The sequence below is a fragment of the Aedes aegypti genome, chromosome 1 (genome assembly GCF_002204515.2).
Source record: "Aedes aegypti strain LVP_AGWG chromosome 1, AaegL5.0 Primary Assembly, whole genome shotgun sequence".
In the NCBI taxonomy this organism is placed as follows: Eukaryota; Metazoa; Arthropoda; class Insecta; order Diptera; family Culicidae; genus Aedes; species Aedes aegypti.
This window is the reverse complement of record NC_035107.1, coordinates 24,149,952-24,171,429: the sequence shown is the minus strand read 5'-3', so window position 1 is coordinate 24,171,429 and position 21,478 is coordinate 24,149,952. Positions and strand designations below refer to the sequence as shown.

The window sequence follows — 21,478 nt, the reverse complement described above, 5'->3', positions numbered from 1 at the left end:
AGGTATTCTTTCAGGAATTACTGGAAAACTTTTACTGTTTTTCTTTCAGTGTCTACATTACCAACCAATTACTCAAGGAAATTTCTTCAAGCGCTTCCATGTAGATCATTTGTTTTATAGTGATTCCTGAAAGAACAACTTTGGACGAAAAACCGTTATACCCTAGTACCCAAGTGGACGTCAGTTGCTACCGGAAAAAATCTATTCCTGGAATCATGAATAAATCATGAATATTCATATGCATGGTCCGGTTTTGTATAGAAAAGAGTGCCATGAATATGGGTATTCAAGATTTCATGAATAATTTTCTTGGTTCCAGGAACACATTTTTACCCGTGTAATTAATTTTATAAATGTTATTTATCACTAAACTTGCTGAAATTGGGTTGAATTAAGTTATAATAACAACAAGCTGCTCCTGAAATAACATCATAACATTATATTCAGTTAATTTAATAACAGACAAATAACTTCGAGCTAATGATTTGTTCTTCAAACTAACTTTAACATTATCATGTTTAGTCAAGAGCAAATTTCTGTTATTATAACTATGAGTTAAACTAAGTAAATAACTTTTTTCCGCAAAAGGTTTGTCAAGAAATGCCTTTAATAGTTTTCTCAACTCTTCCTTTACAAACAACTCCAGGGATTCTACCACCTTTTTCTTGTTTTTTCAAATATACCTCTCGAGATTTGTCGTAGGATATGTTACTAATAACTATCTTATTAGTTTGCAATAATTCCTCAGATCATTGGCAATCCCTTTGGATTCGTCCTTTAATTTTTATAGGCAGCCCTTCATGGATTCGTCTTTGACTAACTTCAGGCATTACTGGAAGCAGTTCTTTAAGCGGTACATGCAGTAATTAGTCCAGATTTTTCTCAGTGATTCCACCAGATTTTTTCCCCAGAGTTCCTCTTGATGTTCTTACACGAGTTCTTTTTAGAGCATTACTAGGAGTTTCACTAGAAAATCATCCAAGCAATTAAGGAACTCCAACAGAGTTCAAAATATATATTTTTACTTCTATGATATTTATATGAGTATCACTGCAAATACCTCATATAATAAAATCAACTATTGCGTCAAGCATTTTATCTTAAGGTGAAACAATTTGGTAACAACTTCTTAGATTGCACTAAAACTTCTAAGGCACTAAATAATCTCGCGAAGTAAGTATCCAACAAGAGTGAACTTTTTATTTTGGCTTTGTGCACTAGCAAAAAGCTTAAAATAAGAAGATCAGGAACGTTTGTCTACTATTTCTCCAGTTTTGTGCCTTTGAAAACGCGAGTAGGGTCACAAGTCGGCCATTGTGACGGCCATCTTTGGATTCCGAGATGTTTCACCTTAATTGCCTGGTAGGATTGCATAAAAAAAAACAAGAAATATTTTTCCAGTGAATTAGAATTTTAGAAATTTGTCAAGAGAACTCACCAGTAACACTGCGGAACACGTTTTTGTCTTTGGCACCAAAATACCGCTATTCACTCAATTAAGGGTTGCTGAATCCATTGCCGTTTTCAGAAATATCATAGCACGTCTAGTTTTTGAGATATTGACTGTTGAAAATGCAAAAAATGACTATTTCAGCCAACTTGCATGCAAGTTTGTCAGCTTGTAAGGTAATATGTTGGCTTAATTTGCCACAGAATTCAAACGTTATGTGTATAACAATACTTATCATGAAAGTTTGTATTACTTTCGATACGGAAAAGTTATTTTTTGATGGTTTAGAGAATTGTTGTATTTTGCCATATATAAGAAACGAAGAATTTTGTATGGAGACTGCAAGCATGTTGAAAAAATCGGTTTAATCGAAATTTTATCGCGCAATTTCAATCAAATTATGTCTGAAGTTATGTTCAAGTTCTATTTTGCATGTTTGGTGGATTAGATTACAAAAAAGTATGATAAATTGTACTTTAAATTTCATGTAAACATTAATAAAACCAGTGTTTTATACAACTTTGGCGACCTGTAGCTAAAAATTGTGACGTGCTGTAACATTTCTGAGAATGGCACCAGATTCAGCAACCCCAAATCTACTAAAGACACATAATTTGATCCTTGAGACACGCAAAAATGTCATTTTTGTTACGCTGTGTAATTTTCCTTTCAATTGTATCAAGGTTTTCTATGACTTTTCCTAGAATATAACGAGGAATTGCTAGCATAATAATTATTTTATGAAGAAGAATAAAATATTCTTTGAATAAAAAGAATTATTCTATGAACGATTTTAAGATATTCTTCTTAAAGTTTTGTCATACAAAATTTTAAAACAATTTCTTTGACGATCCTTCAAAAAAGTCGTATAAGAACTTCTGAAGAAAATGATTCATATATTTTTCTTGAATTCCACAAAATGTTGCTCCAGAAATTACTCTACGGCGAAAACCATGAAGGTACATGATAACTCAAAAGTAATCGGTACATTTAGTTTCATTGAGTTCAGCTTTTTCTGTGCAGGGACTCTGCATTAGTAGCTTGGCACAAATCTTCTTTATCTTATTAGGTAGCTAATTTTCACGTCGTTGCATACTTCTATTTAAGGGGCCCCCAAATTTTCCTCCGCACCGGGCCCCGAAAACTCTAGCTACGCCACTGGGCTGCCTTCCTTATTATCCTATCCAATTATGCATATTTACAATGTTTAATTTTGCAATACAATGATCAAATACACGAGTTGTAAGAATTTTGACATAATTTTTAGATTCAGGAGACCCAAGTTTAGTTGATAAGGAAATTTTCCAGTCTACAAACTGTTTTGCTATATAATGATCAATTTCACCCCAACCTGTCATTTTCAATTTTTGATATTAAAAATAATTTTATGAAGTGTTCAATGTTATTTCGTGAAAAATCGATTATATAAACTGATAAAGATCAATGAAGTACTGATTTTGTCGAAATTTGTTTGACATTATTTGAATTCCAAAGGCTACAATACAAAAAGCTGTAAAATAGTGATCAATTTGCCTCCGGTACTGTCGTGAATCTCAATAGAGATGGGCAAAAAGAGTCGGAGCCGTTTAAAAGATCCGGATCACTCAAAAAAACGAGTGATCCGTGATTTGTTTTTTTTTTTGGCGAGAGTCGGTTCATTTGATCAGCACGGATCAGACAAAAAGTGACCCGGGAAACGGTTTCATTATTACGCTTGGCACGTGCCTTGATTAGCGCGCCATGACTCACATAAGGGATTGTTCAAATATTACGTAACGCAAAAGGAGGAGGGAGGGGGTTTTATCTAGTGTTATGGTCCATACAAAAATTTAAAATTTTCCATACAAAAACTTTTACATGGGGGAGGGAGGGGGTCTAAAATTAACAAATTTTGCGTTACGTAATATTTGAATGAACCCTAAAAACACAGTTTGCTGCAGCTCAGCATACACAGATAAACAACTAAATTGACCCGCTCACTTTTATACAACCAGATGAACGATGAGAGAAAAAGTTCGGGTAGGGGAAACCTGTCGTGTGTATCGTGAGCTCGAGAGCGAAAGATACGACGCATGGGAGTGCACCGCTCTTTTTTCCGTTCGCTCTTCCTTTACGAGTCGCTGAGCTACTGAACCGTCCAAAAGTTCCGGTACACTAAAATGAGTGATTCGGATCGGATCCGTTCACTAACATGAGCCGCTTTGCCCATCTCTAAATCGCAAGGTGTCCCATCTGTAAAAAATAGGCTCTGAAAAATAGTACTGAGAAGTGTTTGCGCATTTTTGCCTAATTTACCAGAAAATGTCGTACTGATTTGATAGTGCAACTGAAAGGTCATTGGAAGATATGGTGAAAACTGGTATCAACTCAATTTGGTATGAGATTCAAAGCAATTGTGCAAACTGGATATCACCGAACCTATAAACATCCGGGCTAATTGTAAAACTTTTTAACATGATTCATTACGCGTTGTAAAGATGGATAAATTATGGGTGAAATCATGAAAAAAAATCCACGTGCTCGGCTGGAATATGAACCCAGGACTCTTGTATACTAGACGAGCGCTTTATCAACTAAGCTACCGAGCCACTTGGTGACTCAATAACTCAGTTAATTGCAAGTTTCGAATTCAAATCCCGACAGATCACGCGGACCCTTTTATAATCCACATGCCTTCCATTTCATAGCTTAGTTGGTAAAGCGCTCGTTTAGCATACAAGAGTGCTGTGTTGAAATCCCAGCCGAGCACGTGGATTTTTTTCATAATTTTGCCCATAATTTATCCTTCTTTACCACGCAAAATGAGTAAATTTATTCAACAACCATGCGGATGGGATTACCGAAAAGCTCAATATATGTGTTACTATATAAAGATAAAGTTTCTTGGTAAACGTTTAACATGCAGAAACTCCTTCCAATATATAGCAATTCTGCATACCGTCAACGTACCAGTATCCGCTCATGTCCGCTCACGAGTTTAAAAAGTAAGGTAATTTGAGTAAATACATAATAAAATGTCCACAGTATGATTCAATTTGACGATTTGAACCATATAGCGGCTATAGTTTTCAATTTCACTTTGTGTAAACTTATCCTTTTTCAGTGTGAGCGGGCTACTGGAACATGAGCGGCCACTGGTACTTCTTCTTCTTCTTCTTCTTCTTCTTCTTCTTCTTCTTCTTCTTCTTTCTGGCGTTACGTCCCCACTGGGACAAAGCCTGCTTCTCAGCTTAGTGTTCCTATGAGCACTTCCTCAGTTATTAACTGAGAGCTTACTATGCCAATGACCATTTTCGCATGCGTATATCGTGTGGCAGGTACGAAGATACTCTATGCCCTGGGAAGTCGAGAAAATTTCCAACCCGAAAAGATCCTCGACCGGTGGGATTCGAACCCACGACCCTCAGCTTGGTCTTGCTGAATAGCTGCGCGTTTACCGCTACGGCTATCTGGGCCCCATGGTACATTTTTAGTTTTTTCGACAAACATTTTTTTTCGATTATTTTTTTCAAAATATGCTTTATTTTTGGGGGCCCAGACATTGCCGTAGCGTGCGGTTGACCAGGTTGGCACCGCCAAGGGCGCCAAAATGCCGGAAGCATCTGGGAAATTTTTTGAAGATACATATTTAGCAAGAGCTCATCAGTATCTAGAAAACCAGTGAGAGATATGAACAAATAGCAGCGAAAAATTATAGTGGACGAATATTGCTTCATTCTTCTTCTATTATTAAGTTGCTCTATTCATAAACATGATAGATTGAAACTATTCCTGACACGATCATAACTAAATATTTTGGAAGCATCTCATTCAATAGTGAATTCCTAAAAACCAGACTTATTAACAAAAACTCATTCAGTAGCTTCGAAAATAGTTCTCCACAGCAATCATAAATCATCTGTGCCTGTATTAAAAAAGCTAGTATCAATAAAACTCCTACAAACAAATATGTAGATTCTATCAACTGGTAGTTGAAATAGCAGGGTTCCACAGAATTGTTGGTAGGGTTCTCATAAAACTTGGAACATAATTTCTACAAAAAAAAAACATCTAGGTCAGACTTCTAATAAATAACCTTTTATAACCTATATCTTAACAGAACACTAGGCGGGTTCCGGAAATAATTTTAACCAGGATTCGTTGGTATTACTGAATGGTGTTCTCACAGAATCTCAGGCCAGACCTACAAACAAACTCAACGAAATTTTTAATTCAATTCTGAGCCTAATTGTCCTCTCTACTAGCAGCATCATTTTTTCATCACAAAATAGTATTGAAAACGCAATCACTTATTTTTTTTTGTTTTTCGATATTTATGCACCATTTTTTCAAAAGTTCTCAAAAAATTCTTCTTTTTTAATTTGTGCCGATTTTGATCATTGGTTATCTGGATCTGCAGATATTCCAAAATTCCTTGGGGGACTGACGCGCAGCCATAACTCACGTAAATATCTCAGGCAACAGAATTGTTCTCGTGTTTGGTTATTCGCTTTTCGAAACAATGCTTTGATGTGAGTCTGTTGTGAAAAAATAAGGCAAATTGATCCAACCGTTTTTGAGTATTGAACATTTATGTTTCTAGTACCCTTCCGTCCAAAAAAAATCTTGAAAACTTCAAAAAACTTAATTTTGTAATTTTTATATTTCTTGAAGACAACTCAACCGATTTGTATGTGTTTTTTTCGGAGAATTCTTCATTATATGACATTCTATAGTTCACATTTTATTTTTGATGACTGATAGTCAATATCGACATAGATTCTAAAAATAGAAGAGTTTTTTGAGAACCTATGAAAAAATGATGCAAAAATATTTAGAAACAAAATAGTGATCGCTATTTGAACAATTTTTGTAGTGGGAAAATGGCGCTGCCAGTAGAGGGGATATGACGTATAAGATTTTCAGAGAATTATACATCAAACATTGAAATTATGAGATGATTGGAAAACGGTGGAATAAGGTATCTTATTCAACAACAAATGTTTATTGTTTCTTCAGAAACATTCAAAAACAGAAAACTTCAAAACAAAAACTGATTGAGTGACACCCGTTTGAGTCCTTGTAGAACTTTTCGTAACGTTGTCTTTTCCACTGCATACATTGTTTATACATATTGATTATTGATATCATTTACAGGAATAATCAAAGACAAACTTTGAATACATTCTGAAAATACTCCTGTGTTTTTAAAGTCAACTGAATATGACTTATAAATAACAATAACGAGGTGGAATTGAATTAAAAATATAATTGGTATTTATCAGCAATTTATTTTAAAAATCGACAAGAACCTTGAGAAATTCAGATAGTTTACCTTTAAAGAAGATTTTAAACATGTTGAATGCCATCTTCAAAAAGTCTTACTAATGTTTAAGCATTACTCGATCTTTATCATGAAACTTTCTGGGAATTTCGATTTACGGTTTTTACAGAAGACGCCCTAGGTTTTCAAAAATATTCCTTCGAAATTTTTTCAATGTTTCACGTGAATTTGCAAAAAATGAGCTTTGAATCAAGGCCGTTTAAATGGCGGTTCGCTAAGGGCGCCAATGACGCCTCGCTACGGCTCTGGGCCCAGATAGCCGTAGCGGTAAACACGCAGCAATTCAGCAACACCACACAGAGGGTTGCGGGGTTGAATCCCGCGTATAATAAGCGAACTTTGTTTAAGATGCGTGTTTCGGATAGGAGTTAATTAGTCGCACGTCTTTTTAGCAGCAAATGCAGCTTCAAGCTGTAATTATATTGGTGTCAGATTATGGTTTTTTAAATACAAATAAATTTTTAACTTACATTTCGTGTACTTTATATTTCTACCCGAAACACTTCTTTTTCTAGCTGGTTTTCAATGTCACAAGTAATTAATCTAGGATAACAAATTTAGTGCATGAGTGTTTCTATTATAGGGTTCAATTGAAGGTAGCATAACTTACAATTACTTGAGAAGGATAATAGTGAAATGTATGTTACCCAATTATGTATTGTTTAGGTATAGGATCTACAAGGTAATCAAATTCAATTAGTTATTAAGCTCAAAATTTAGAATAATCAATTAACGCACATCTCAATCCAAGTGAATCCAAATAATTTAATCAAGAAACTTTAGTAAAGAGCAAATACTGTTGAGATAGATAAGTAATCGAGCGCACTCAAGGTTTTGGCTAGCACAATTACGTTGCACTTTTTTCTCTCCCCATCTACATCAGAGACGTCAACCTTCATTCCTTTTACGCTGATCTGACGGCTCGCCGCTGAGCCCTGTGTCAACTGCTTGGACGGGTGATACGGAACTCACGCTAGCTTGACTGCCCAGTTGTTCTTTTACATTCCCCCACCCGTGTAGTTCCGGGGAACTTCCGGCTTCCACCTGCTTCCTGTTTGAACGAACATCTAGTAACGCTAGCTTGACTGCTGGTCGTGATAATACTCCTTCACTGGTTCGTACAACAGCTCTCCGTACTTGTCCATCCTTGCCGCTGAACACTTCCATAATTCGTCCTCTTAGCCACCCATTTCGCTTGTTCACGTCAACCACAAATACAACATCTCTAGGTTCTAAGGGTTTGTTGGCTGGAACCACTTTGTACGTCTGGTCAACGTAGGTAGATACTCTCGCACCCAACGCTGCCAAACCAGATCTGTGAAGTATTGTGTTTGTTTCCAACTGTCGCGTAATGTCGCACCTTCCACCATAAACGCAGTTCTCGGTTGCACAACTCCTCGTTCTCCGTAGAGAAGGAAATGGTTCGGTGTAAGAGCTTGTTGTTCTGCGTTGTCAACCGGAATATAAGTCAGCGGACGTGAGTTGATCATGCCCTCGGCTTCTAATATCACGGTTTCCAAAGCCTCATCATTCATATGACGAGGGTGTTCTGCTATAGCCGCCATGGCCACCTTGATGGAACGGACCATCCGCTCCCAACATCCGCCCATATGAGGCGCGGATGGCGGGTTGAAATGCCAAGAAGTTCTAGCATTCGTAAATGTCAATGCACAGCCCTCATGAATTGTCTGCAGTTGGTCTGCTAGCATATTGCTGGCCCCTTTAAAACATGTCCCATTGTCAGAATAAAAGGCTGCGGGTGCACCTCTTCGGCTAATGAAGCGTCGTATAGCCATGACGCAGGATTGCGTTGATAAGCTGTGGACTACCTCTAAATGAACAGCTCGTATAGTGAGGCACGTGAACAGCGCCACCCAGCGCTTAACCAAGCTGCGTCCCTGCTTTACCAAAATTGGGCCAAAGTAATCAACTCCTGTGTAACTGAACGCCCGGACTTGGGGAGTAAGCCGAACTGCTGGAAGTGACGCCATCATTGGTGCCTGCGGTACTGATTTCATGATTTTGCAGCGTTGGCAGTCTCTGGCCACTCTTTTGATGACTGGACGTAACTGGGGAATCCTGAATCGCCGACAAACTTCATTGAAAACGGTTTCGTTTTGTCCGTGAGCAAAACGCCGGTGGTAGCTATCTACTAGCAGACGTGTCAAGATGTGATCTTTTGGAAGGATAACTGGATATTTAGTTTCAAAAGATGCAGAAGGAGCACTTGAGATTCTGCTGTTCATCCTTATTACCCCTGCGTCATCCATGAACGGAGATTCCTGAAACAACGGACTACTCTTCTCTAGTTGCTTTGGTGTATCCGGATTTTGAAGATTGTGCTTTAACGCGCTATATTCATCCGAATAAACATGCATCTGAGTCTGGCGCCACATAAAGTTTTCGGCCTGCAACAGTTCATCACTCGTCAGCTCTTTGCTAGTAACTTGACCGCTGAATTTCTTCATCGCCCGATACACGTATGCTGCCGTTCGCAGTAAACGACTCCAGTTGGAAAATCTGCCCACATCGATAAGTGGTACTGGTAGCTCCTGATGGAATTGAAAGACAGCGCGCAATTCTTCATCCGTACTATACGGAAATCTAGCTTGTTTTGGCCATTCTGTCATGGGTTGCAACAGAAAGAATTCTCCAATATACCAACGACTGTTTGGACTAAAACTCGGTCCACTCCCCCATTTCGTAGCATCATCGGCCACGTTCAGTTTTGATGGAACGTGAAACCATTCGTCTACGTTAGATGTGTTCAGTATTTCACCTACTCGGAAAGCCACAAACGGATGAAAACGCCTGCTGTCGGATCTGATCCAGGCAAGCGACGTAGCAGAGTCAGTCCACAGGTAACGCCGCTCGATTGTTAAGTTAACTGACACGCAAATAGTTTCCATCAAGCGACACCCGAGTACACAGGCTTGCAGCTCAAGGCGGGGTATTGATAGTGGCTTCAAAGGGGCAACCTTCGTTTTTGCCGCTACGATACCACAGTGAACTACTCCGGCCTGTACTATTCTTAAATAAGCACAACACGCATATGCCAGCTCGCTCGCATCGACGAATACGTGTAGTTGGATAGTGGCGGGTTTCTTACTGCAATTTGTCCCAAAAAAACATCGTGGAACTTCGACTTGTGTCAACCGTTTCAGTAATTGAATCCAATCTCTCTACATGCCGTGTAACTCTATCGGTATTTCATCGTCCCACTCGGTTCCGGTTCTCCAGATATGCTGCATTAAAATTTTCCCATGCACAATGAAGTGTGCGATGAAGCCGCAGGGATCGAACAGCGACATCACTAGTCGTAACACTTGACGCTTAGTTGGTACGACCTTCTGTTCCAGAAATTCCTTTAGGTCGTCTTTTATTGTCATGTTGAAGGTGAAGACATCTTCAGCAGGTTTCCACACCATACCAAGTACTCTTTCGACATATTCCGAGCTATCCAGGTCTAGAGACTTAGACGTACTCTCTGCTTCACCCAGCCGTCGTAGAACTTCCGACGAATTCGACGAAAAGTTTCTGATTTCGAAACCACCAAGTGCGTGTACATATTTGACTTCGTTGACTAGTTGTATTGCTTCCTCAACCGTGTCTACGCTGTCGAGGTAGTCATCCACGTAGTGTGCGTTTGTGATCGCTTCCGCTGCCTTCGGAAACTGGGATTCAAACTCTTTCGCGTTTTTGTTCTTCACGAACTGCGACGAGCAGGGAGAGCATGTCGCACCGAACGTTGCTACGTCCATTACGTAGATTTGCGGGAGATCATCTTGGTGTTCGCGAAACAAAAATCTCTGGGACTGCTTGTCCTGGGGAATGATCCGAATTTGATGGAACATTTCGCGGATGTCCCCACAAATCGCGACTGTTCTCTGTCTGAACCTCAGCAAGACAGCAAAAAGAGATGTCATCATATCTGGCCCTTTTAAGAGCATATCGTTTAGAGACAGTCTATGCACCTTCGCCGCAGCATCCCAGATAAGGCGAATTTTCTCCGGTTTTTTCGGGTTCTTCACAACTCCTAGTGGTAAATACCATACGCGGTCGGAATCGCTGGTTGCCAATTCTTCCCGTGTGATTTTGTGCGCATACCCTTTCGTTTCATAATCACGAATGAGCGAACTCACTCGGCTGCGAAGTTCTTGATCTTTGTCGAGTCGTTTTTCTAACGACTGCAGTCTTCGTAGGGCTAGAGGGAAGCTATCTGGAAAAACTGGCCGGTCGTATTTCCAGAGCAAACCGGTTTCAAATCTCCCTTCAACTCTCCGTGTAGTCTCTTGTAGAATCCGGCGTGCACGACTATCATCAGCGGACTCAATTGGGGTTGCCACTGCTGCCTCTTCAACGGCAAAGTACTGCTTCATTAGATCGTGAAGCTCACGGTTCCCGATGCGATGCCCCACCATATGTACGTGCAGTCGTTCAACGGCCGGAGATTGTCCTGCTTGTTTGCCGTAAACGCACCATCCTAGTCTTGTCTTAACGGCCACTGGTTCGTTTGCTTTGCCCTCTCGCACCTTCAGTGAAGTCAGAAGTTGTGCGTGTTCTATGCCTATGATAAGCCTGGGAACTGCATCTACGTAGCTACGCAACGGAAGACCCCTTAGATGAGGATATATTTTCCGCAACTCCTCGTACTTGAACGTTTGTCCTTGCAGTTGGAGCCTTTGAACTGTACGCACGTTATGCAGCTGATACTGGCTCTTTAATCCGCTACCTGAGATATTCACCGTAACTCGCTGTGATCCCTTTTCCTCTCTCGAAATATTTCCCGTCCATCCAAGCCAGAGGGATTCAGCTGGTCCTGCAACGTCTAAATCAGCTGCCAGTTCTGCATCCATGAGCGTTGTTTGACAACCATCATCCAGAAAGGCAAACGTTTCTCTCTGTTTTCCGTTCACCTCAATCGTCACGGGTAGGTAGCGGAAAAGGCAGAAATTCAGTGTGGAATGATGATTCTGCTGGGATATATTTCCTACGGGATTTTCTAATCCTCTGGTTTGATTGTTGGCAAACTCTGCTACGGCCCGCGAGTGTAGTAAAGCGTGATGACGCAACCGACAACCGTCGACTCCACATTCCTTCCCTGATCGACAAGGCCACTTTCTATGCGGTACCAAGCAAACTCTGCATAAACCGTTGGATCGTATCGCTTTCCACCTTCCATCCATGTCTAGGGTTCTGAACTGTGGACACTCAGCTAGTACATGTTTCTCGTCAGAGCAGTACCAACAAGACTTCTTTACTCCCTCAGGCCTTATTGGTAATTTGGAAAATTCTGCAGTATTCTTCGATGTTGTCTGCTCATCACATGTCGCTGCGTGAACATACAGCTTCTGTTTGTCTCTTCCTGTTTAGAACGACGTCTTCGACTGGAGACTTGGAGAATCCACTGGAAGTGTCACGTCCGAGGCGGTATTGACTAACTCTGTCATAAACTCCCCAAAGGTAGCTAAGTTGACTTCCACCTGCGATCGTTTGTACCATGACCACTGCATTTTCATCGACGGCGGAAGTTTCTCAACCAGTTCGTGAAGTAGCATGGGGTTGCGAAGATGGTCCAACAGTTGGGCCACGAACATATGATCAACCAAGTTCCGTACAGCCAATCCAAACGTGATGACTGACTGCAAATTTTCTGCTCTCGGTTGTGGGACACTACGAAGCCTTCGTAGGAGTGTGTGGATAAGTAATTCCGGTCTTCCATATAGCTTGCGTAAAGTTTCCATCACATGCGGTACAGATTGAGGCATTAATAGGCGGCTTTTCACTGAATCTAGTGGATGTCCTCGTAGACACCTCTGGAGTCTAGCTAGGTTCTCTGCGTCCGTGAACCCACACGCTGCCGTAGAGTTGTAGAACGAGCTAGAGAATAACGGCCAGTCTTCCGGGTCCCCGGAAAAGCTCGGTAACTCGCGTGGCATTACTTGTCTCGCCGCTAACTGCGCACTGCTTGGTACAAGTTGATCCGGTACCCCTATTTGCGATGCACTAAACTGTTGCACACCTGGCTCCAACTTGGTTGAACCTGTCCCGTGGAATGGTTCTGCTGAGTTGGCTAGTGGTACTCGTTGTCCAACGTTTGGAAGACAAGCGGATGCGGATAACGATGAAACCGTCGAAATCACGTTTGGCACTGTAACACTTGTAGGCACCAACGTAGCCGCGGTTTGGACGCCGACGAACGGAGGAACGATCGTACTTCGCGGAGCTGTTCGATTGACTGTTACTGTCTGATAATTTAGCGCACTTTCACAATGAGAACCGTAAATGTTTTGGCGTTTACCAGGTTCCAACTGAGGGACATACCCGGAAAAAGAAACTTTGGTTTCAGCGACTGCCGATTTGGTATTGCAATTCTCGAACATGTCGTTAAATTGAGGAATTTGAGAGGAAGCATATGGGGGAAAAGGCTGCCCAACCACGCCCATTTGTGCTAAACTAGACGACGGTAGTCTACCAGTAGTTTTACCAAGATTGTTTCCAATACAATTAGCAAAGGTATCGACAGGGCCTGAATATTGCGGTACGCTATACTGCGAAACTTCTACTTGTACTAATTTAGTCGTTTTACCTGTCTGAGGTGTTGAAGTCGATGCTGGAGCTTCTCCCCGCAGTTCCGATGTTGATGGTACTGAGCCTGGGATGTGTGCTGCTCTCGTCGTACCGAAATGCCCCGGCTGTAGGGCTACTTGTTGCGGGATGGCTCTGTTAGTCGACGAACCGATCGCTCCTGTTTGGCCACCATGACCATCGTGGAGCCATTCTTCTACCTTTTCCCGACTGGCCCGACTGCTCAGCTTACTATGCCGGCTTTCGTTGTCGTCTTCCAGAATTAGGTTGAGTTTTTGTTGAAGAAAGGCCTCGTCCTCTTCGGCACGCTTTTTCCTAATCTCGTCTTCCTCCGCGCGTTGTTTTAGCTGCAAAGCGCGTTGTTCTTCCAATTGTTGAAGAAGGATCTCTCTCCGAGCTCTGCTACTAGCCGAACTCCTCATCGACCTGCTAGCATGCTGGCTACAAACCTCTCCAACATCGTCTTTCGCACAATGGACACACCTCCAAGTCCTGTATGGGTTGAGGTTTGAATCCGACTCCCCTACACAAGCGGCGTGGAACCAGACGTCGCACATATCGCATCCAACCATCTGTCCGAGCAAACCTCCCGTCGAACATTTCCCGCACACCTTTTCGGACTGCATTATCAATATCGTTGACTGCTTACTACGCAGGACTTCAAGAGCTGCCGTTGACTACACGGCGAATTCAGTAACAATCGGTTACACACTCTGTAGCGCCGACTGAGCGCCGGAAATCTTGAAGTTTGTTTCGGATAGGAGTTAAGTAGTCGCACGTCTTTTTAGCAGCAAATGCAGCTTCAAGCTGTAATTATATTGGTGTCAGATTATGGTTTTTTAAATACAAATAAATTTTTAACTTACATTTCGTGTACTTTATATTTCTACCCGAAACACTTCTTTTTCTAGCTGGCTTTCAATGTCACAAGTAATTAATCTAGGATAACAAATTTAGTGCATGAGTGTTTCTATTATAGGGTTCAATTGAAGGTAGCATAACTTACAATTACTTGAGAAGGATAATAGTGAAATGTATGTTACCCAATTATGTATTGTTTAGGTATAGGATCTACAAGGTAATCAAATTCAATTAGTTATTAAGCTCAAAATTTAGAATAATCAATTAACGCACATCTCAATCCAAGTGAATCCAAATAATTTAATCAAGAAACTTTAGTAAAGAGCAAATACTGTTGAGATAGATAAGTAATCGAGCGCACTCAAGGTTTTGGCTAGCACAATTACGTTGCACTTTTTTCTCTCCCCATCTACATCAGAGACGTCAACCTTCATTCCTTTTACGCTGATCTGACGGCTCGCCGCTGAGCCCTGTGTCAACTGCTTGGACGGGTGATACGGAACTCACGCTAGCTTGACTGCCCAGTTGTTCTTTTACAATGCGTATAGCGGAATTTGGGGCAAGTGTGCCACCTTAAGCAAATTGATCTCTAACTTTGTCTAAAGCTTATAAAATCCACCAATTTAGCCTCATGATGTTAGTTTCACATCTTTTCATAACCACTATGCCATTTAAAAAGAAATTTTTTTCAAAATGTATTAGTTTTGGAGCTTCTCAAATATCATCCAAAATAACCTATTTTTCGACACTATGGGGCAAGTGTGCCACCCATATGGGGCAAGACGGCCACCGAATGAACATCGCATGTAATTCAACTTGTAATGAAATTTTCTTCATTTCATATTAATATTACTTACAAAGCAGACGCTAATCGATAGTTTAAAAAATAATTTTAAGTTTACCGTAATAAGGGGATGCTTTATAACAAGGTTCAAAACATGCGTAACTTCCTATTACTCAATTCGAATAACTAAAACGGTTATTTTTGTATCCATTTAATACAATATATGTATTACCCTAATATTACGGCGAATATGTATAATATTAAACTAGATCAGCACTAAATAACGGTAAAATATTGATGAAGTTATGTAAAACGGTACTTAATAAGCCGAAAAACATGTTATTATTGAATATATTGAGAAAAAAATCACTTTAGGGGCAAAAATGTCAGTTATTGCCCTACTATACTCCAGAAACTACTACTGGTGCCTCATTTTGGTTTATTATTATGATTTTGTTGATGACGTTTACATTTTTATAAATTTCACTCCAACAATTTTTGCTTACCAAATAGGTGGCACACTTGCCCCAATAAGTATACATTTCAACCAAACTGAATTTCGTATGTAAAACTAAATAATATTTTCGTTCAAATGCCACAATAACTTACACATTTGAATAGTTTCACGATGTACAGAACGTTAGAAAAATCTGGTAATAATTTACCCTCCACCATGCTATTTTGAAACACCGGAATCTTATAAAAATTCACTCAAATTTGGTTGTCTTTGCACAAGTCGATGTAAATACGTGAAAAATAGAGCAATTTTTATCATATTTTGATCATCGTATTGTGAACTATAAGGGAACATATTGTTAAGCTCAAAGAGAAAATAAATATTATAGTTTTTATAAAAAGCATGGGTGGCACACTTGCCCCTATGGCACACTTGCCCCAAAGTCCGCTACTCAGTACACGATGCTACCGGTCTTGGTTTATCCATGAATTATTCCAACGATTTTTTAGGAATTGTTCTCCATGATAGTCGATAGTTCTCCATGAAATTCAGTAATTCGTAAAGAAAATCCTGTTGGCAATTTTTCTAAAAACATCTACATCTGACTGTAAAAATGCTGTAGGAATGATATCACTTCGTGTTGAATCATGGGTAGGACAATCTTTTGACTGTCCTACCCAGGTATGTTTTGCGTAGGACATGTCCTACCTGTCCTACCCACTTCTCGCGCCACTGCGTGAATTCATCTGGTATTTTTTTTTAATTTCCAGATCTGAGCTGCAATCGGCGCGAAGTGATCGCGATGCAGCGCTCGAACTGCAGAAGATTCTTCAGTCGGAGCTGGAAGAATCTCGGCGGGATAGAAAACGATACCAAGAGCTTAACGAGAAGGACACCAAGACTATCCAGGACCTGCAACGGCAGTGCCGGGAGATGGAACGGATACTGATGCGGAAACATCCGGATTCGGTTTCGGCTCTTATTGGTAACTTGATCTTCTGATCACTTGAGATAGAACTTCGTCATGATTTGTTATAATTTTTAGTGGCCAGCAAAAACACCAATAACAACAAGCCAGCCGAGGACGCCTCCCAGACTCGGCGGCTTCTAGAGCAACGCATCGCCCAGTTGGAAGCGGACGCGAAGGAACAGGATGCCAAGGCGCAAGGCATTCTGGCCAACGTGCAGGCTCGCTTCAACTCGGTGCAGTCCAAGTACGAAACCCACATTGCCGATCTGGAGATGCAGGTGCTCAGCTTGCAGGACATCAATTCCAAGCTGAACGAGAAGATCATCCGGCAGATGGACGAACTGTCGAGCATTACGAGCCACGCGGCGGTGTCGCTACCGAAGGTTAACTCAACCGCCATCGCAACCAGCAGCAGCTTTACGCAAACCGAAGACATTCCCGAGAAGGATTGTATTAAAACTAGGTCCATTTCAGTGCAGACCGATAGCAAGCTGACCGGAACGGGTGGAGTGGGACGAAACCAATCAACCACGGGACCGAAGCGAGCTTCCTCAGCCAACGCCGGTGGAAAACTGCCAAACTCTCTGTCTGATTCACAGATCCAAAGTCGAGAAGATGCCCACCTGCTGGCCACCATCCGGGGAATGCGCGTGGATCTAGCTATCAAGGAGAAGGCAGTTCAGCGGCTAACGCGAGAAGTAGAAGACTGCAAGAAGACGATCAAGAAACTGCAGAAAGAGCGGGACACGTACCTGAAGTCGGAGGGTCGATCCGGTACTTCCTCGACGAGTTCTTCCACCGCAGGAAAAGGTAAGACTTACGATCCGACTCACTATGCCGAAGGAGTCGCTTCCGACGCTAGTGCTTTGAAGGATGCGCACCTGAAGATCAAACTGCTTGAAGCGGACTACAAGACGTTGCATGACAAGAGGCTGCAGGACGTAAGTTGTTCAATTCATATGACTAACCGTAAATCGAACTCGTTTCCTAACGATTCTTCTATTTTGACCATACAGCTCAAAACTCTCCAGGCGGCTCACGAACGGGAGCTAGCGGCGTGTCACGAAACCGTTAGAATTCTGCAGCAACGACTCTCGGAACGGGAGGAATCGCTGCACACCAAGGAGAAGCGAAGGCCCAACCACAACATTGACTACTACGCCTTGAAGGCCAAGGTGAGTAAGGGAAAGCCCCAAACCAAGTGACTACGCTCACATTTTGTTTTAGATGAATCGCACTTGCGAGTGATTTTGTACTTCTCACACCGTCCACGAATAAATCTTGCGCTTTCTTAATCTATCCTCCTTGGTTTGACTTTCGTTTGCTGCTTTGCCGGATTTTTGTTTTTACGAATTTTGCTTAAAAGAGGAAGCAAAGCTTCAAGAAACATCTCTACATCGGGACGGCGGTTAAATTCAATTGGCTTGGCAGTTTTCGGAAAATGGCGGTTCCGTCGCGAACGATACATAATGCTAGCAGCGGTACGGAAGCTAGTCCACGCCATCGACACAGTAGTAAAATTAGTTTCAGCACAATGCGGTACCATCCTGGATCGGAAGCGACGGTCGCAATCGCGGAGTCGAGGACGTAGCAGTATAGCGCAAAACCTATCTAACGCCAGGTGTTTTCCATTTCCAATTTCGCTTTTCGTCTCTGATTACTATTTGGATGGCTTTTTAGTAAGACTCCTTTTTCAGTTTCTTCCTTATTCAGTTGAATATAACAACGTTAGTATGCAAAATATTCCTGAGTACAAACCGTACCATGTTTACCTCCGAAGAATCTCAAAACTCCAATGATTTAATAAATAACTACCCTTGGTCTTCGTTTCAACAACATTTTACCGTCCTATGAGAGAGCAGAAAATCATCGCAAAGATCTTCAAGAGATATATCCGCCAATGTTAACAGAAGTTGCTTCAGAACATTCTCCGAAACATGTTTTTAGGAATTCTTTAAGAAGTATCTTGATGAACGAACGTTACGTGATCAAAAGGTGGAAGCAATAGGAGTGAACCACCTGAATGGCGGTGAGAACGCTAATAATAGTCAAGGCAGTGCAGCAAATGACTAGTCGGTTCGGCGGATGATGGAAACCAATCAGCCTATACTTAGAGGGATGTTAAGAATACCGTTCAATAGGGTCCTAAAATTTTTAATGAAATCTTGTTTTTATTTAATAAGACGAAAGAGTATGTTCTTGCAATAACTTTAGCAATTTTTCCTGTTCAAATTACGGTTATATCACATTTAAAATTAAATTTTAAAAATAGCTTCAAATTTGAACCTTGACACTTTAGATCATGTTAGACATTCACTGAGTCGGCAAAAACGCCACAGGGGCTCATCTTTTTAACACTGGGGTTGTTTCTATTTGACATTTCGGAAGGGACACGGAAAACAAAATACACCCAAAATTTAAGTTTAAACCAAAAGGTGTGGCAAAATCTCAAAAATTTAAAAAAAAAATGTTTTTGGCCGTAAACCAACGAAAATCATTCAAAAATTGAGTAAAAATGTGATTCTGGCCTAAACTTAATCGTTCGGTACTAAAATAAGGACAGGGCTTTAGGACCCTATTGCTTTAGAACAGCAAGACAGTTGAAAAGTATGGCATGACTAATAAATCCATCAAGATGGGCTGAAAAACGCTGGAAATTCGTTTGCATCGACTGATAGTCAGTAAAACAAAGCAGCTATCGGATGAGTGAAAGGGAAGGGTCAAACAAATTTCGTGGGATCCCTGCAATCACTTCTGATGTAAATTCTGGTAAAATATAGATATTCATAAAAGAAAAAAAGTTTGGAAATCCTTGGAAAAATTATTTGAAGAATCACTGGTAGAAATTACTAGAAAATTCTCTGAAAATACCTGGCCGAATAGTTAGAGCTTTTCCTGCAAGAGGATCCCTGGAGGAAGTTCTAAAGAAATCTGTTAAGAAATTCTTGCGAGAAACCATAGAGTTGTCCAAACATGATTCCATGCAGATATTCTATAATAAATCTCTAGGGAAATTATGTTAAGAATCCCTGGGACATCTTCAGAGAAATCACCTAGGAATTCTTGATGGAACCCAATTCTTGTAGGAAGGTATCTTTTAACGATGTTTTGTAAGGTTTCCTGGCCCATAGTGGTTTCTGCGCTAGTTTACATACATAGTGCTGGTGGAAAATATAAACAAAGATCAACTGTTCCCAGCAAAATCGAACGACAGTATTTTCCACCAGCAAATTTGCGCATGTGTTCGTGACACCGCTCGGCGAGAGCTCAATTTGTTTGTAAGATTTTGATTATTGAATATTATTGTAAGATTGAAAGCTAAAGCTGCTGATGTAATAAGGTAGGATAAAAGTTCCAGGGCTGTTACAACAGGCGCGAATTTCGCGATTCTCGCGGATTTCGCGATTTTCGCGGATTTGTAGCAGATTTGGCCAACCAAGCGCGAAAATCGCGGGTGGATAAAATTCTGTCACGAAAATCGCGGATTTCCCAAATCATGCGACAAAAATTGCAGTTATATACATACAGTCGTGATTTCATAATTAGGAAATTTCTATTTAAAACAGAAAATCCAAGTCTTTTCCTTGAGAGCAGTAAAGTTCAGTTAGTATAGTCACTGATATCAAAAATACTTTTCAGGGAAATATAAAAAGCAGTAACATTTTATTAGTAAATAATTTTATTTTATTTGGAGTCATTTTTATCGAGGGTCGCTAGTCAATCAAGAGATAGCTCCCCCCTAAATTCTCAATGACACTAATCGAAAAGTCTATTCTATTGACGGCGATCTATAGGTTCTTGACTTTAAGATAAACTTGAAATAGAAAATTATACCGTTCAAATCCTGTGAGTCCTTCAATGTCCTTCAACATTTATCTTCCGTTGAAAATCATAGAAAATGGCGCTCATTAAGACCACTCAGCACATTTGGCTTGACTTTAAAATATGTGAAATCAGAAATGTGTTAAATTTACTGATCATGGATATAATATGTCAAAATATTGTGTAGGAATGTTAAATTTGTTCAGCTTGAAGGATTGTTAAATTTGTTCAGCTTATGCAAATAAATGCATGCATTCAAAGTTTGTACGGATAATATGCGGACACTCTGGCTGAGTGTTGGCGCTGCAGTCATAGTTGGTTACCCTATAAAATCTTAGGATCGATAGAAATGTTTAAAACAAGTCAAATTAGCAGTTTTGTCAGTGAAGAATAAGTATTGTAAATCTAGAAGATATAAATTACTTGAAGTTAATGGAAAGCAGCACTAAGAATTGTATGTATAATTAATGTAATATTTGATGTAAATATAACTAAATAAAACCTCTTGCAGTTTTGGCTGATCACCATAAAACCGTTTCACATTATGCTTTGAAAACCAGTGCAACGATTGAATCACCAACACAACAAACCGATTAAAAAGTTAGCACCTGGTGAAATCGCTCAAAATAATAGTAGTTTTGCTTGGTAAATTTTTGTTCAGCAACAAATTTGTAATTAAAAATGGATCATTTATAAATTTGTAACTTTGGAGAAAACTGTTGAACACCGAAATTTAAAAAAGCATAATGCAGCTGATATCAAAACTACTATTATTTTGAGCGATTTCACCTGGTGCTTAACTTTTCAACCAGACACTTAGAAAATATCTTTGAAATTTACGTCATATGTTTCCGACATATTGAAGCAAGTAAAATGACGTAAATCTAAGTCACAAATGACGTATTTTTTCGTCACAATGGACTGAATATTATTTGAATCACAAAAATGTTCAGTCACATTGGACGTAATTTTACAATAATGACGTATTTTTAAGTTTTAATACTATCAAATTTACGCTACGTACGTAATATTAGGGTTTTCTAAGTGTGCAGTACGAGGTTTGGTTGGTAACCCTATTACAGACAAGTTTGTTTGCATATGAAGTGAATTTTCTAAGAACTTTTTCGAAGCGTTATAAGTGACAGAAAATTAAGCTTCCAAGAATACCATTTGTACGAGAGTTCAGAGAGTCAGTAGAGCGCGGAGAATATTACTAGCATTCT

General features: G+C 40.2%; 1 protein-coding gene across 7 annotated transcripts in view; it reads left to right on the top strand.

Annotated features, from left to right (window-relative positions):
- LOC5565679 (centrosomal protein of 162 kDa) overlaps nt 1-21,478 on the top strand; it is a 127,442-nt gene that overhangs the window by 85,535 nt on the left and 20,429 nt on the right. For 4 of the 7 annotated variants that reach the window (XM_021839171.1, XM_021839175.1, XM_021839174.1 and 1 more), the window contains exons 3-5: nt 16,234-16,448; nt 16,509-17,374; nt 17,450-17,608. In XM_021839171.1, the coding sequence (XP_021694863.1) occupies nt 16,234-16,448; nt 16,509-17,374; nt 17,450-17,608 (1,240 nt within the window). The remainder of the gene's footprint in view (nt 1-16,233; nt 16,449-16,508; nt 17,375-17,449; nt 17,609-21,478) is intronic. The other 3 variants (XR_002499206.1, XR_002499207.1, XM_021839172.1) reach the window with 2 other exon arrangements.